This window comes from Osmerus mordax, chromosome 12 (genome assembly GCF_038355195.1).
Source record: "Osmerus mordax isolate fOsmMor3 chromosome 12, fOsmMor3.pri, whole genome shotgun sequence".
Taxonomy (NCBI): Eukaryota; Metazoa; Chordata; class Actinopteri; order Osmeriformes; family Osmeridae; genus Osmerus; species Osmerus mordax.
The window spans coordinates 9,039,453-9,056,721 of NC_090061.1; the positions used below are offsets into that span (position 1 = coordinate 9,039,453).

Below are 17,269 nucleotides of genomic sequence, written 5' to 3' on the forward strand. Positions count from 1 at the left end.
GATGTGTTAGGTCTTGTTATAATAAGTAACTGAGGGTTACACACACATACACACATGCAAACACACACACAAACACACACATGCAGGTCTTTCTGGATATACCAGGGAACCAGAGACCAATCTCTCTACCTGGTAGAGAGACTGTCTTTACCTGTCTCTACCTGTACCAAGCTTTGCTTCTGTGGAAAATTTGACTTTTGCCATTATGCAGAGTCCCTATACACATACACAATTGCATGACCTGTTTTACAGAAAAGTTTATTTTCTTGTAAATATCCTTTTAGGTCTGTGATGTAAGACATTTTCATGAGAAAAAGTGAGAGCGGTTAAGACGGTCGGTTCATGTGGTATTTCAACTAGAAAGTGGTGACTAAGTTGTGTCTTGAATAAAGGAAACTAAATTAGGCGTGTAGAAAATGAAGTGTGAACTGATGAGAATTGACCTAAAGCATACAAAACATATAAATAGCTGTGAATACGGCCACTGAACAGTTATTTATCACAGCCATGTTCCATAGACTGTTCATTTTTGTAAGAGGTGGAGATCTTCTAACATTCATAAAGGTTGCATATGTGTCCTCAAAAGATGACCAGAATGTTTTTTTTTTCAAGTGTTATTCAGTCAACCATGTTTGTCGTCATAGACTTCGAAGTAAAAAGGTATTAAGACCTATTGATTTGAATATTATTTTGTTTTATATGGAGAAGATGATGCAGTCTGAGATAATAAACACCTCAGTGTTGTTAAATCTCCTCAGTGATCCATGAGCCAACCTGCAAACATAATCTGTTTCATCATGTTATGATATACAACGGTACTTAGGAATGATTGGCTGGACCTGATGTTAGTTTCCTCCAGGATCACAATGACTCTTATTGAGAGACTTGTTGCTCTTGTTGGTTAGTTGTAACTGACTTAAAAGTATTGTACTCACTGTGAATTTTATTATTGTTGCTTCCTTTTTCTTCAAGTACACTCTTGCACCTCTGAGGTTCATGTTGTTTAATTAACTTGTCTAACTACATGCTCTGTCTAACTACATGCTCTTATGGTTCTTCCCTTTGGGGCTTATTTGTTTTTTCAAAATGTATGCTTCATGTTTTGGCTGCCCGCAATGTTTGGGTCTATCTCATTGTTATGATCAGTGACCACTTTTGTAAAGCTCTCTCTTGGAAGTCGCTTTGGATAAAAGCGTCTGCTAAATTCATAAATGTAAATGTAATGTTATGTTACGATCAGGTGAAGATTTACAGATTCTTTCCTATTCGATGTTAGATCGGGATAACTTTCTCAGAACTCAAGTCATCAACCAAAAGTCATATAGATAGGGAGTGACTGTGTACAAAGCCACAAAGACAGCACCACCGGGGTGCGGAGCTGGGCAGGTGTCAGGCAGGAGTTGAACATCCTTCACGGTTGCATGGCTGCATACACAGACACTCTGGATCTCTCAGTCAACAATTGATTTTATGGATTTGATGTCATTTCGTTTCAGAAGGCAGTAAAACAGGTCCACACTGGGCACAGTCACTGATTAAGTGATGAGATAATAACAGTTTCCAACAGTAAATATGTACAGCTATACATTTCATGCTCTGTGGGGTTTGTAGAGGGGTTTTATAGGTTGCGAGCAGACCTCTATAGGAGGAGAGAAGATGAAATGGTACAGGGGGATATGAGGCATGGAGATGGAAAGTAAACACTAACCCCTGGTGAGTGTGGAGAATGGTGGGGGCGGGTTAATACTACAGGCCAGGTTAGAGTCACAAACTGAATTGTGAATTTAACAGGCATTTCTCTGTCAAGGCTAGACTGGTAAACTTATAAGATCAGTATCTGTATTGGGATATGTGCCCTGTCTGTTGTCTATCTGCATACAGACAAATATGTTTTAACAGTACTGATTTAGTAAGTGAGGAGTAGACAAGGGCTAGAGGTTACTTGGAGATCACTGATGCTGTCATCTGACAACAATACAGTCTATAGTTTCTGTGGGTTGAAGTCAGTGGCAGCAGGTTCCCTCTGATGGACCTGGGTGTGTTGGGTGTCTTCTCACTGCCAGGTCAGTCCCATATTCTAGGCAGGTTCTCCAGGATCCTCTGTCGGTGCGAAGGGTTTATCACCCCAGCAGCATGCAGATCCTCCTCTGTTATTCCACTAAAGAGAGAGGTCAAAGTTCAATTCAATCTAGACTACTGATATAAACTGAGCTCGTTCTTATTTAGGCTCTAACAATACATGATATGAACCTGAAGTAGTGGAGATCGTCCCAGCCATTGAGACTGAGCCCCAGGGTATATCTCTGGAGTCCCAGCATGCTGAGCAGCTCTTGTACTGTTTCTGGAGCCCCATGGTGGATGCACATCTACAAACATCAACAATATCAATGAAAAAAAATGATAGTTTGTCCTTACAATGGCGGAGCTACTGGACTGGTTCACTGGAACATCCAGCACTTACCTCATCCTCCCAGCTGCAACCCCTCTCTGTAACCCTGGCTGGGCCATTCCTCGGGGCTGACATCTGACCGGCCGTGGCGGACCCTTGGTGGTACGAGGGGAAGAAGTCCACTTCACTGAGAGATTTGGCGATCTGCAGGGCGGTGAGGGAGCTGTCCCCTGGAGTCCCAGCCGGAGGCTCCACCACCCAGGGGTCCGAGGCCAGACAGAGGGCCACGCGAGTGGATACATAGGGGTACAGAGAGGGGGTCTTACTGCCCTGGACCAGGTCGGTCCGCTCATATCTCATGGGTTGATCCCTCCTGGTTGTCTCTCTGTAGATGGTTGAGTGGTTCATGTACACGTTCCTCTGGTTCTTGACCGGGAGGATGGCGTCCTCGACAGCATTGTTTTTACCAGCCCTGGGTGGTGAGGGCTGGTCCTGGTACAGGGAAGTAGTGCTGTTTGGGGGTGAGGGCATGGGAGGTGGGTCTTTAGACGGGAAGAGCTGATAGGAGGAGTTTGTCTGAGTTGAAGGAAGTTCATTGGTTGAGGAGTAGTGCGGCAGGATGGCCGGGATCTCGATCTCTGTGAAGTCAGACCTGCGGGTCGAATTCCTGTTGGCGCCCCACCGCCCCGAGAGTTTGGGGAGCTGCAGAACCTCGTTACCTGACCAAACAACCTGAGGGTCCCTGCGATGGGGAGGGGCCTCCTCCACTTTGCTGAGCACTGGAACGCCCTCAAAGATGAAGTAGGCGGGGTTAGTGTAGCTGCTGGCAGTGGTCTTAGGAGGAATGGCAGATGATCTGAAAGGAGTGTACAGAAATGTTAATCAACATTTCACATCTTTCTTTCCCATGATCAGATATGGTTTCAGAATGGGAGTTGTTACCGGCTGAATGGAGCTCGAGTCGACTGGGGAGACAAGCGACCCCTCACCACATCCTTCTCATCTTTCTCAAAGCAGAACCATTCTGAAAGAAGAGCGAGAACGTGCTCACTGGTTCACCAACTGTGTTAACGGGGTGGAGGGGGAGGCAAGCTTGCCTTGAAATTTGTGTATTTGTGTGTGTGTGTGTGCCACATGTCCTGACCTGGGGGGCACACCCTCTCTTTCCAGCGAGGGGCTCAGGATGCATCTGGTCAGCCAAAGTGGAGCCAAAAGAGGAAACAGTAGCAGAAACCAGCAAAGGCACAAGCCAAGACATTGGCCATTGAGGAACCAAATAGAGGAAGCAATGGATGATACATAGCAGAACCAGGGAGCAACGGGGCGCCTGCTACACAAGACCAGTAGAAAGTGATAGTGCAAGCAAAGGTGGAGCAGGAGAGGAGGCCCTACAGCAAAGGCGGTGGTGGTGGTGGGAGCAGGCTGGGGGGGTGGGCTGACCAACCATAGATCTTCTCCCGTGTTCCTCTCCTGTCCTTGGGCACGTGGACCCGGACCCTCCCCCTGATGGAGCCCATCTCCTCACCTCGGTGGCTCAGAAACGTCTCAAACGGCTCAGACGCGCCGACGAGGGAGCGCAGCGCCACACAGCACTCACCTGTAGAGGGGGAGCAAGGTAGAAGGTCAAAGGTCCCTGAGGGGACAGAATGTCCCCACCTCATGGTTGGGGCGTTATGAAAGAGGGAGAGTAAGGGAGGGGCCAGTGACGAACCATATGACTCGAAGCCATCACATGACTTGATGGACAACAGCAGGTGCTGATCCTGAAGATACTCCATGTCAGAGATGATCGGAAGAAGCTACGAACACAGACACACTCTTTCATTTATCAATGGAATGAGAGTTGATTCAGATTTCTCCTATTGGCTAAGTTAATGGATTACTTTGGGCAGCTGTTTAGTGGACCAGGCCAGTTTCAGGAAGCCAGGCACATCACAGCTTTGTGAGTCATTCTCATTAGAGCGCCGAATCTCTGCACACACAAATAAGAAACTCATTCAGTAACAACATGACCCACCCTAATTGAATCAGTGAATTGACCCCAAAGTGAAAACATGATGATTGAATGACTTAAGACCTTCTAAGCAGGACGAATGGAGCTCAATGAAGAACTTGGCTTTGCTAGCTGTCTTCACAATGGCCTCAACCACCTCCAGCTCAATCCAGGCTCGCTCCATGCTCAAGTTTGGGTCTGAAACGACGGATGCATACGTATCACAGAACTAGATTTAGCAAAGGCACTGAATGCCATTTAGAATAATGCGGGTGCCATTGTGTTTGTCTCCCGACAGACTCACCTATTTTTGAGACGTACTGTGATGTCACACCAACTTGGAAGGTGGCGAACACTGGGGAGTGGTCGCTGGTGAAGATGTCATCAGTACAACCTGAGAAGATGAAAATGTTGGCTGATTTTTAGAGGGAGTTCTTCACAGAGTCCACGAGTGAGAGCCACAAGAAGGAAATGAGTCAGTGTGTATGCAACCCGCAGACCAAAGCAGTAGGAGTTGACCCTCGAGTGAACCTTCACATTGTTGTTTTACACAAAAGAAGTGATGAAAGAATATTTAAAAAATGTCCTATCTGGGAAGACCACAGAAACAAACATTGTATCCCATATTTGAACTTTCAGTCACCACAATGTTAGTGCTCCTTGGCATTCAGAGACCTTCCAAACCTACCGTAGGAGGTACAAGTGATGTGTGTGTCTGGGTAGCTTTTCCACAAAACACGGTCACACCACGAAGGCACATTGACACGCACCTGCAAACAAGCAGTTGGGATTTGTGTGTCAGCAAAATGTGTGTTTTGTGTGGGTGTGCCAGGAATATGCATGAAAAGATTATTTCAGAATTATGCTTTAGACCCAGCCTGCCTGCCCAGCTGTACCAAACATACCTCTGCAAACCTAATAATAGCGGCCCTGACAGCTGCCATCAAAGCTACGGCCCCAAAGTGACCCCCCATAGAGATGGTAGGGTTACACATGAAAATATGTGTGACAGTGAGTTATGGGGCTTTATTTAGAATGTGTACATTGTGTGGTTCCTAAGGCCAAGAGTCCCAACTTAACATTAAGGTAACATCCAATGTGATCAAAAGAATAATGGAGATTACATTTTCTGGATTACTAAAATGTTATTGAGATAACATGGATCTGCACGGTGACTCGGGTGCCCTTCACAGTGGTGGCTACATTATGAGGAAGGGGCTATGGTGGACTGAAGGTTGCAACAGTGACTAACCCCGGACGTCTTGTATTTCTGCCATAGGTAGCAGTCCCTGGACCCCCGCTCATATCTGTAGGTGGGTGGGAACTCAATCTTCTCCTCCTCTTAAACAGGACAAGGAGAAGGACAAAGAGAGAACACAACAGATGAAGGATGAAGGGGGATTGCATTCAGGCAAGAGGAGGATTAAATCATTGATTGAGATATCGTAAACATAGCATCGGTCCTCCTCGTCAACTCTTACAATCTTAGCAGTTGAACACAACTCACTGAAGTTGAGAAAGGCTTTCCTCTTGTGCCTCTCTCTGGTCAGCTGGTCGGCACACATCAACGCCTCAAACTTTCGCTTGGACACGTGCTTCAGTATGTCCTGCACCTCCAGGTCCAGGCGGTAGTTGAGGTCTCCACACCAGAAGAGGTGTGTGAAGCGCAGGCTGATATCAAACGAACTGAGCTGCTTGTCCCCTAGAGACAGCAGGCGTAGGATGTCCGCACAGTTCTGGTTCCTCCTGACAGAAACACACACACACACACACTTCCATTCAGGGGCTGAAGAAACATCACAGCAGTTGTATCTGCTCAAAGGAAAACATCAGAGGAGACAAAACCTGTCCCAGTCTTATATTAGTTCATATCTGTGTTTTTCAACTCGCATGTAATCTATGAAGGAGCAAGTATGTAGGCCAGTAAAGGGTGTTATGGTGTCTACCTAAGTACTTTCTCACTCCCAGAGGTCAGATGGCAGTTAACAAAGCCAAAGGAGGTTCCGCTAAAGAGGAAGGAGATCCCGACAGCACCCTTGTTTCCTGGAACACACATAACAACCCTGGAATTTAAAACAGAACTATTAATCACGCCCTGATGTTTTTGGCTGGTAGCCATAGGCTAGTTAGTGTGTGTGTGTGTGTGTGTGTGTGTATGTGTGTATGTGTGTGTGTGTGTGTGTATGTGCTATAATTTATCAAGAGGGAGATTATGGGGGTGTTAATGTCCTCTTTGGATCACCGTACCCAGTGTGTTCCCCAGGCCCGTCTTCACACTGGCTGTGTTCACATGGCTGATGCGGCTCTCGTGCTCTGGCTTCACAAACACAGCCAGCTTCATGTTCCACAGGGACTGCACTGCCACCTTCAGGACAGAGAGAAACACCCCTGTTACATGGCCCACCACAACACCACAGCTTCAGTGACGGTCAAAAGGAAGATATCTTGAAATAGGATCACAGACTGACAATAAAGACAAAGAAGATAACAGATTGACATAATAAACATTGGGTCAAAGAGGGAGGAGATCTACCCACCTGTTTGTAGTGGAAGTGCGTGTGACTGTGCAGTGTGGCCTTGACGTGCTCCGTCCACTCCCGCTCACCCTGCGGGTTCTCCTGGGTGCCCAGGGCGTAGACGTCGTGAGGGAGCAGAGCGGTGGAATCATCCAGCGTCCGGCCCAAACCACAGCAGGTCACCCAGGACTGCAGGCTGCGAGGGGGCGGGGAGCCACCTGGATGCAGCACACACACGTTCACACACACACCATACCACACACACCCTGATTTCTGAGCATGACTCCTTGTACTACTTTAATATGAATATTTGATGTTTCATCCCTTTCATCCTTCAATTTCAAATGTAATCCATCAATTAGTCTAATGATTGAAATTGATAATGATTGGCATGACTGTCTTGAACAGTGCGAGAAAGAGTGTGTCGCAAGGAGTGTGTGTGTTGGGTGTGTTACCCATGTTCCAGGTGCCCACGAACACAGAGATGACATCAGGCTCAGTTAGCTGGGAGTGTCTGGTCTTCATCACCTGCAACAGCTGACAGAAGGCTTCTCGCTTCTGATTGGAGAAAGGTGGAACACACTGACGTTGCTCATTTAAGAAAAAGAACATTGTGCAGAACATGTAGGAATGAGAAGCAAAGAAAAGGCTTGGCTGAGGAGGTCAGGTGGTTATGTGCTGGCTCTGTCTTACTCGGGCACTCTCAAACATCAGCTCTCGTGGTGTGTTGTGATGACTGTCCAGCACCATGCGGAGCTTGGCCGAGCTGCTCTGGAACTTGACAAGCTGCAGAACTAACACACACACACACGGCCCACACATACACAATCAATTATCAATGTCACGCTTCCACATTTTAGTCCGAATTTGGATGTTTTTGTTAGATCTATTGGGCTCTCACTGCGCTCATGTGAGACCGTCTCCACCCGGAACGAGCCAGTTTTCCTGTCGAACAGCAGTACTCCCGTGTCTACATCCACTGACACTGTCTGTCTGCCATACCGCACCATCTTCACCTGGACACACACACATACACACACAGTAGCAAAACACAGCTAAGGGTTTAGTTTCGTACAACAAATCCCCTTTCCCACCCACAGAACATCCCAAACTAAATGTCCTAATGTTTTGACAACATGTATAACATGCGACACCCCTCCCCTTTCCTTCCTAACTCTACCTGAAAGGAGTGAACAGGTGTAGGCCTGGCATGGCTCTTGGCCACAGGAGCAGGGGATGGCTCGGGGGGAGGGGCAGGCTGCACAGCCAGATTGTGATTGGTCACGGCATCTTGCAGAGCATTCAACACCTGCATGTGAAGAGCACAAAGTACTCTGGATCATCAGTTGGGTGACTCCCAAGGTTCAAACTGATCTGAGAGACTGTAGCGGGCATCTGGGGCAAAAACACTGTGTGAGCAGTACACACCCTCTTCTCCAGGGACGAGAGAAGACTGACTAAGGCTGAGATCTTAAACAGCAGGTTGTCCATCTCCACCTCCGGAACCAACCCCAAGTTCTGCAGTGTAACAAGTGTGGATGAACAGCACAGCAGGGGGTTACATCAAATAAATATAAACATTTACAGTATGTCCATGTGTCATAGTTCAGCCATACTAGTACTAGTACGAGTGCAGGAGTACATTTTCAGTACTCAAAGTGAAGTTTCTTCATTAGTTCACTAGGGGGGGTAGTAAATCAGGTTTGTTTGACACAAATCCCCACAGATATGAATCCCTCCAGAGCCAGCCTGGCATACTGAAGCGGTGCAGCACCTGTGAGTTGGTCAGAGGGCAGGTGGGATGATCAAACACTTTGGCCAGGGTCTCCAGACTGGACAGGGTCAGGTCGATCTCACTGTGGATCGATGAGTTTCATACATCAGTACCTGGACCATAGCATTCTTACAATGATGCAAACATTGATGTTTTTCAACGTTTTTTTCAAAGTCTACAGGGGCATGGAGACAGGTGCGGACGTACCTGTGGAGGCCCTGGCAGGCTGTGCCCAGGGTACGGTGAAGGTGGCGCAGCCGCGGTGCCCCCCTGCGGACTCCCTCCATGTCCATGGGCAGATCACTGCGGAGGTACTCACTGAGCGCGCTCACCACCTCGCTTGCCAGGCTGCAGCACCAGGGGAGGAGATCGCCAACACAAAATTATTAACCATAATCTCTCCAAAATCTAAAAGCTATCTATTACTACCAGGTACACAACTACCTATCTAGATAACCAACAACCTTTTGACTTTGGATTCGTTTTTAGCAGACAATTTTATCCAAGCGTTGAACAGGGATCTATTCACAATTGATCTATTCAAAATGGATCTGTTCATAGTGGATCTGTTCATAGTGGATCTGATCCAGGAACATCCTTTGCTGTGTTGTGCTAGACTTTGGTAAACAGCTGTGTTGTGCTAGACTGTGGTAAACAGCTGTGTTGTGTAATGGGGTTCCGTACCTGGGAGTGCAGAGTTCCTGCAGTCTGTGGAGGAAGAGGGTGTGGGGGGGAGGGGTGGCGGCAGGCCCGGTAGGAGGGGCTGGGTTGGCTGAAGAAGGAGAAGAACCGCTTCCCGGCTTCTCTTCATCGCCATCTGTATCATCTTAAAACTATGAGAATTTCTCTGACATCGCACATTCTCAAACTAATTACAGACTTCCATTCCCAAAGTACTCTGTATGTGTGCTGAAGGTTTGCTTATGTGAGATATGTGTGTGTTGTGAAGGAAAGGGAGGGAGACCTACCTGAGCTGTCATCCCCAGCTTCAGAGTCTTGTCCAACAGGGTACCGCAGGGGTGAGACCAACCCCTTATGGGGGTTCTGGTACCCCAAAACCAGATCCCCCAGTGTACGGAAACAGTTCACCTGAACCCCTTGAGTTGTCTAAAGGTAAAACACAAACCCATGCATGCACACACACACACACATACACACACACAAAACAGACTATGTGTACATTACATGTACATCTGTGAATACTGCAGGCACACCAAACAAAGTCCTGAAAGGTTCGACTAAAAACACACCATGACTAAACACTCAAATATTAAATTTCACTTATGTCAGGAAGCTGACAAAATACAGAACAGAGCCATGAATGGAGGAATACAACTTTTTCTCCAAAGCTAACAGCTAACAGAACCGTAAGATCACAGACGGTTTATATAACCTGCATTCTGTTACTCAGCTGGTACGATTCAAAGACAAAGTAATTAACACATAAAACACTCAGAGACTGCAGGTAAGTCTGTTCTGATATCTGAAATTGATTTAGCTAGTTGTTGCTGTTGTTGCTAAATTCAATAAATTCAAGGGGGCAAAGCTTCAGCTCCTTCAGGCGACACGCCCCCCCAGTCTCAAGCAGAGAAGACTGCTGATTTTCTCACGATTTCAAAGTGTAATTTAACATACTTGTCTGTGTTTTTTTTCATTCGATTTTGGATGGGTAGTTAACAACACATTCTTCTGTGGTGTGATGAATTTAAAATCATTTTCAGTTCTGCTTTACAGCATCTTTAAGTGTTTAAAAGTGTCTATGTGTGTCACTATGCTGTATTCAAGTCTCTATATGTCTTGGTCAGGACTACTAGTCAATCTGTTTCTCAATAGGGAAAAAAAGGTTTCCTTCCTCAGTTTGCATGACAGAATCTTATCTAAATTAGGGTCCTGTGGGTTTCAGAAAGCCCACTTTTTATCCTCAGGACGTGGGCCTCATTCTGGCAAGTGTGGCTACTATAAAGTGTATTAAACCACTTCACTGCCAGTGCCCTATTTACTGCGGTGTACAACCTTACTATAAACAGACAGCACCACAAACAAACATACGCTCCGTCAACCTACAAACACAAGTGTTTAATGGCCTATAAAATGACAATATTCACACATCCACAGACACACACACACACAGACACCAGTGTCAAAAAATATCACCCAAATACACGCTTTGATGCCACTCAAAACACAGACACACTGACACAGGCCAGGAATTCCACAAACCCAGGGCCGTGGAGCACAGATACACACAGCACGATTACAAAATAATGACCCCTTTTCTTTTTGTCTTATTCCAGAGATTATTGTTTTCATTTCGCAGCTGAAGAAACCATTTGTGGCAGCAGTGACCTGTTTCTAACAACAGAGACTCTCACTGAATGATACTTTTTTATTTTCTATTTCACAAAAAGCTCTTAAAAATAGAGGAAGTGAGTGACAATGGAGGTTGAGAAAGACAATTAAAACCCCCTATGACATAGCCAACCTTCTAAGTAAATACAAGTAGTAAAATAATCCATCCCTGTCCACTGTATTGGCTGCTTGAAGCTAATCTACTCATGGGAAACTTTCACTAGCTTCAGTGGAAAACTGATGAAATAGTACTAATACGTGGAGGGGAACAGCCCTTCTCTCAAAACAGAGCAAGTCTGTGGTGTCTCCTGGTCGGAGCCCTGTTAAACAATTGTGAGACAAGCTTTACTGAGCTCTTTGGAGTTAACATGCTTGAGGAATGCTTGGGCTGGCTTGTGGTCTGCCACTTCACCGGTATTTGTTAGCGTGCGTTTTGTTCTTTTCTGAAATTGGGACCAGACACAGTCAGTCTTAGAAGAACTAGTCCATTATATCCAGTTACCAGCCACAGATACACACCCAACTAACCCACACATACTACGTAATACAAACACAGTTTTATGTCTAGAACACACATGCACAAACAAGCTCACACACACACCTACACATGCACATAAATAAACAGACCCAGCCCCTTGTGGGTTTTCAGTATGGTGTATTGTGGACATGGTCAGTGACCCAGTGCGTGGGTGCTGCAAGAATCTGTGTGACACCCACCCATACACACACACACACACACACACACATGCACAGACTCATAAACACACACAAGCACACACACACACACTCTTACACACACACACACAAACATACACACACACACACAGTTTCCTCTGTGTCCTGCTGAGGTCATTAACCAAGCACGCGGCCACATGGCAGTGAGGCCAATCACATAACAAGCCTGCAGCAGTGGTGGCAGACAGAGGACAGCATCAGAACACACCCAGCTTTGTTTCTCTTCTAACTGACCAGAGGCCCCGCGGCTCCACACCACTCCAGTTGTCCTACTAAAGCACAAATTGATGTTTCCATTGTATTTGATGAGAGTTGATGAATCATTGTCTGTGTGTGCTGATTGCCTAGCAGAACCAGATTCTACAAACAATGATATGAAGAGTTTACTGCTCTAGCAGTTTTAGGACAAGCGTTCTACAGTACTCTTGGAATTATTCTGTTAGGATGTCTTCTTCTTTGAGCAAGCCAGAGCGCTGCTCTAACAGATTCAGGAAATGAGTCCTCTTCCATGGCTCTGAGAGCAGCTGCTCACTCACCTGAACAGCAAGAAGGCCGTCTGCATCAGGGAGGATACGATAGGTGTGAACATGGCGCTGGAACCTGCAAAAGAAGAATATAAACACTTATACATTGTGCGTAGACAGAAAACCGTTTGAGGCCTTTGAGAAGAAATTAGGTTTAAAGGCAGAAGGTTTTATGGGGGTTGGGGTGGAACAAGGACCAGATGTGCTGCGCTTGTTAGGATTGTTTCTTGTGTTTCTTAACTTTACACCAGGGGCTTCACACCTCACTCATGGAGCACACAGGTCTCTCTTTAAGATATTACAACTTTCACGGAGGTAGGAAGTGCCTGACATAGACTTTGTAGACAATTTCATTGACCACATTGTCTATCCTCGTGTTGGATCATATACTCCAACATACCATGGAATGAGGAAGTTTATGAGCCAACCACAATACAAAAGGTACAGTGAGGAAACAGAGACAAGACAAAGCCCAGAATACAGAAGCGAGAGAATAGGAGAAGGAATGAGATGAGGAGCGAGAGGTTGGGGGGGGGGGGGGCAGCATGAGAGAGAGCACATCAGCATGAGCAGGGCTCAGCTTTCAGGAATGTGCCTGGCTCAGGCCGATGAGCGCAGAGAGCCGTGCGGTCACCAGAGCTCCCGCCCTCCTCCAGGCCCTGGGGCCCTCTGAGTCGGGCTGGGGAAGCCGGGAGGGGAAGAGGGAAATGGGCCGGTCTGGAGCCGGGGTACAGCTCAACGAACAGGTCTGAGTTTGGAGTATGGAGAGAGAGAGAGAGAGAGAGAGAGAGAGAGAGAGAGAGAGAGAGAGAGAGAGAGAGAGAGAGAGAGAGAGAGAGAGACAGACAGACAGACAGACAGACAGACAGAGAGAGAGAGAGAGAGAGAGAGAGAGAGAGAGAGAGAGAGAGAGAGAGAGAGAGAGAGAGAGAGAGAGAGAGAGAGAGAGAAGAAGCGAGAGAGAGAGAGAGAAGCAGCGAGAGAGAGAGAGAGAGAGAGAGAGACAGAGACAGAGAGAGAGAGAGAAAAGCAGCTAGAGAGAAACAGAATCCCAGCCATCTGATGGAGTTGACAGAGGAACAGACTGCTGAAGCTATTCTCTAACCCAGACACACAGACACGAGCATGGAGACCCAGCTCAGCTGAAGGACTGAGGAGAGTTCACACAGCAACACAGTGTGGAGGGGGGGGGGGGGGGGGTGCATGTATGTGTCGATGTGAGTGTGAGGCTCACAGGGAAATAATGCCCATGTTGCTGGTTGACAGGAGCAGAGGGGAGTGGCTCACACACACACACATATGACTGAGCAAATGTGTCTGCTTTCGTGTGAGTGTGTGCTTGTGTGCATGTGTACTGTATATACTGGATGTGTGTGTGTGTCTGCAGGAACGGTACTCACAGTACACACAGGGCGTAGGCTCCAGGTACAGACTCACTGTCCCTAACAAGGAAGCTGCCATCCCTCCCTGCTCGAGCCAGCAAATCCTCTGCATGCACACGGCTGATGTCCCGGTGATACCAGGCCGCTGTGGCCATGATGATGCCAGCAGTCAACCCTCCGTCGTCCGTGAGGAGAGTGTCTGTTCTCCAACGTTATCCACAACAATGTCTGACAGACACACATAGACACACATGGCGATGAGAGACTGTCCAATGAGGAGCTGTCGTTGTGTGGTACTCCGGTGGGTTCAGAGCTTTCCCATCATGCTCCTCTCCCCAGTCAGTTCCAGTAGAATGCCACTGGGTCAGACATAAGGGAGAGGTGTGAAGCGTTAATAGGACTCCCCCAGACCAGGGTAGTCTGTGTGTGTCCTCAAATACAACAGTTCCTTCTTGATGAGCTCTGGTCCACCTCGCTCAGCAGAAATCGCTCATTCCCCTTAGCGAGGGTTTGTAGCTCCCTTTTCTATAGAAACAGACGAGTCTCCCAAGTAGACAAACAATGAATTACAATAAAGAGAGCGAGAGAGAGAGAGAGAGAGAGAGAGAGAGAGAGAGAGAGAGAGAGAGAGAGAGAGAGAGAGCTATGGGAGAGAGAGACCAGAAGAGAGGACCAGCAGGGTATGAATGAAGCCTAGCCCTCCTGACGCAGAGAGAGGATGTAGCCTCCCCACCACAAACACAGCCCTCCTGCTGTGTCCTAAATGGGAAAAAAACACATGCAAACAGCATAGGAAAGAAGAACTAAGAACAGCATAAGCAGTGACAATCAGCTGCACACAGCCCTCACAGACTGAACCAGCCATGCGACAGAAACCAGACAAATTCAAATGATTTTCCAGTTGTTTCTCCATATAAGGGAAAGAGAGTAAAAAAAAAAGTTCAGCTGATGGTTGCTGCCTCTCTCTCTCTCTGACTCCTTCTTGCTCTCTCTCAGGTCATATGTTGGCTTCGATAGCGTGAGGCTGTGCTGCGTGCAAGTGTGTGTGTGTGTGTGTGTAGGCAGCGTTGTGTCCTCGTGGTGGTGTGTCCAGTGTGTCTGCAGGGTGTCGTCAGAAAGGAGGGCAGAGGACAGCTCCAACAGCCCTCGGCCCAGGCACACAGAGGAAGTTACTGGTTAACAAAGGAAGGGATCGAAGGAAAAAAAGAGAAAAAAAAACCCAGATGCAGCCTGGAGAATTCCTGCGAGTGACTTCACTTCATCACTAGTGCGTGTGCCGGCCCTGCCAGCAGGCAGCTTCCTCTCCGGGGCCAGCCAGCCCTCCCTCCTCTCCTCCTCCAGACCCTCCTCTCCTCCTCCACCCTTCCCTCTGCTCCTCCTTCCCTTAAATCCAAACACAACACACAGCCTCGCGCATTCAGGTGGGCCGTTTTGGCTCAGACTCCAGCTGCCTCACTTACAATGTCTCCTCTTCCCACTCAGTTGTTTTTCCTCTGTGCTGGCTTGCTTTTTCTCCTCCCACCCTCGCCCTCTCTTCCTCTCTCTTGCACCGCCTTTCTTTTTTGTCATTGTTCGGGTCTCCCAAAGCCCTTTTTCTCTGCCTCTTCTTAGTCCAAAAAAAAAGCAGCCACCATATGGTTGTGATCATCCTTGACTTTCTGCACGAGTCTTATTTTTGTCCTCAGAAAACAACGCCCCTCCTGCCCTCCCTCCCTCCTCTCCCTCTCTTCTCCCTCCACTCCCAATGTTCTCCAAGGGGGAGTGGCTGTGGGAGTCTGCGGGCAGCTGTTTGGCTCCAGCTTTACTGTTTGCCTTTTACTACTCAGCAAAATCCGTCACCCCCCAACCACAGCCCCCATAATAGACTCATAATACACACAGACACACAAGACCGTTCCATCATCCAAACACCCCCCCCCCCCCCCCCCCCCGGCTATAATGCGTCTGTCATCTTCTAGATTCCTCTATGGGATTGCCTCTTTCTGTCAGTTGAGAGACCTCTGCCCCTCCAACACTCACTCTCTCTAACACACATACACACACACACCCATACATAGATACATATATCCATACAATCCTGACACACAATCCTGGCTCCTATCTCCTCTCAGGGCAATCCCTTAGGTCGGTGTGCAGATGTAAGGTTATATGAGGGGACTGGTCAAATCCCCCTCACTCAACACAAAAAACTTCATACTGCCCCCTACTGGCAGATTTTCTGAACCTGAATAACATTTCACTGTCTTACAGTTTAAAGCATTCAATTACCCAAATGTCTCTTCTCTCAACTCAATGAAGTTGTTGTCAGTTTTCCTGGTCTATGCTCTGGTCTCTCCTTCCATCTAATTTCTCCATCCATCCACTTGCCCAAGGTACTGTGTTTCTGCTAACAGGATTTACAGAAACTAAAAACAAACAGTCGCTGTGTCTGGCCTCCACCAGCCACTTCCACTTCCACTCCACCGCTTTCTATAGTGACTTTTGCTTTTGAACAAGAACCAGATGAAGCTGTAGTGTTTGTGTCTACAGGAGCAGGTGGTTGTGTGCATGACCCTAACCACAGAGGAGGTATACACATCTAGTATGCACAGAAATTATTGCTATGCATACTTGTATTACATACTTGTATTACTACCGTATATATTTGTATTATTACTGTGTAATATTGTGAATTACTTTGTAAACTTGTATTAACACTGTATTATACTTGTATATTAAACTCATATTAATACTTGTATTATTACTGTATTACTTATATTAATGTTATAATTACTGTATTGTATTACTACTGCATATATCTGAATCACATACTTGTATTTTTCTTAACCGTTTGATGTAAATTTTATTGAACAAGATAACTACATGTCCTTGGGGGATAAACAAAGTATAGTCTTAGCAGACAACCAACAACAATTTCCCGTACAGCTAGTGATGGATCTATTTATGAACTCCAGTTACGCTTCATGTATTTCAGTCAGTCATGCACTGTAAAAGGTACTTATTCTGGCCTTCCTAGAGAGAATGTTCCACTGCATCAGACAAGGTTTCTGTATCTGTTTCACATAGACATCCTTGCTGCCATGCAACACCAAGTGAGACAACATGCTGAAGAATTATTGAAGGTAAAGTTATGAGACACCTAAACGGAGACCATAAACCAGTTTCTCATCTCTTTTCAGACACTCTTTCTAAACAGGTCCTTTCAAAACCTAGCCATTTCAATCTAAGTATACTGACCTCTTGAAAAACTAGTGGGGTTAAGGTAACACCAGGGTCCAGTAAACAGACATAATTGTCCGACTATTTAAAGTTTGGGCCTTAATTTAAGAGAGCTTAGCTGTAAGGGGATTACATGAAGACGTTATAGTTACTGCTTCTCCTGCAGGTAAATCTGCCTCAAATCACAGATCAGGAATAGCTTTAGAGCACCTTCACTGTCACCTGTTCTTGGTCCAGTATTACTTTCATCACAGTAGGCTATCTTAGTAGTGTCTGGAGACAGACATGATGACAGGATCTGGCTGTGACAACAACAACTGTGTGGACGATTCTGAGTAAAATATTGCCCGACCTCTCCTTATTCTTCACTGGTACGAATCATGATGTT

At 46.7% G+C, this 17,269-nt stretch overlaps 1 protein-coding gene across 1 annotated transcript; it reads right to left on the reverse strand.

Annotated features, from left to right (window-relative positions):
* Window positions 1-1,456: 1,456 nt before the first annotated feature.
* Window positions 1,457-14,160, reverse strand: inppl1b (inositol polyphosphate phosphatase-like 1b). Its single transcript, XM_067247981.1, has 26 exons — window positions 13,681-14,160; window positions 12,293-12,356; window positions 9,641-9,779; window positions 9,357-9,489; window positions 8,880-9,020; window positions 8,673-8,754; window positions 8,327-8,416; window positions 8,079-8,207; window positions 7,800-7,914; window positions 7,592-7,692; window positions 7,354-7,456; window positions 6,920-7,116; window positions 6,630-6,747; window positions 6,329-6,425; window positions 5,890-6,128; window positions 5,635-5,723; window positions 5,071-5,152; window positions 4,687-4,776; window positions 4,467-4,580; window positions 4,273-4,361; window positions 4,101-4,188; window positions 3,834-3,986; window positions 3,332-3,413; window positions 2,462-3,245; window positions 2,251-2,366; window positions 1,457-2,158 (listed from the first exon to the last, which is right to left on the reverse strand). The coding sequence occupies exons 1-26, from the start codon at window positions 13,815-13,817 to the stop codon at window positions 2,065-2,067; spliced, it is 3,666 nt and encodes a 1,221-aa protein (XP_067104082.1). The 5' UTR covers window positions 13,818-14,160; the 3' UTR covers window positions 1,457-2,064.
* Between the last annotated feature and the right edge of the window lie 3,109 nt (window positions 14,161-17,269).

Coding starts and splice junctions, on each gene's coding strand:
- inppl1b (XM_067247981.1), bottom strand. CDS start 13,817: ATGGCCACAGCGGCCTGGTATCACCGGGACATCAGCCGTGTGCATGCA. Junction 6,748..6,919: donor CGCACTTCCACTACAAACAG/GTGGGTAGATCT, acceptor TCTGTCCTGAAG/GTGGCAGTGCAGTCCCTGTG. Junction 4,189..4,272: donor CCACTAAACAGCTGCCCAAA/GTAATCCATTAA, acceptor CTGTGTTCGTAG/CTTCTTCCGATCATCTCTGA.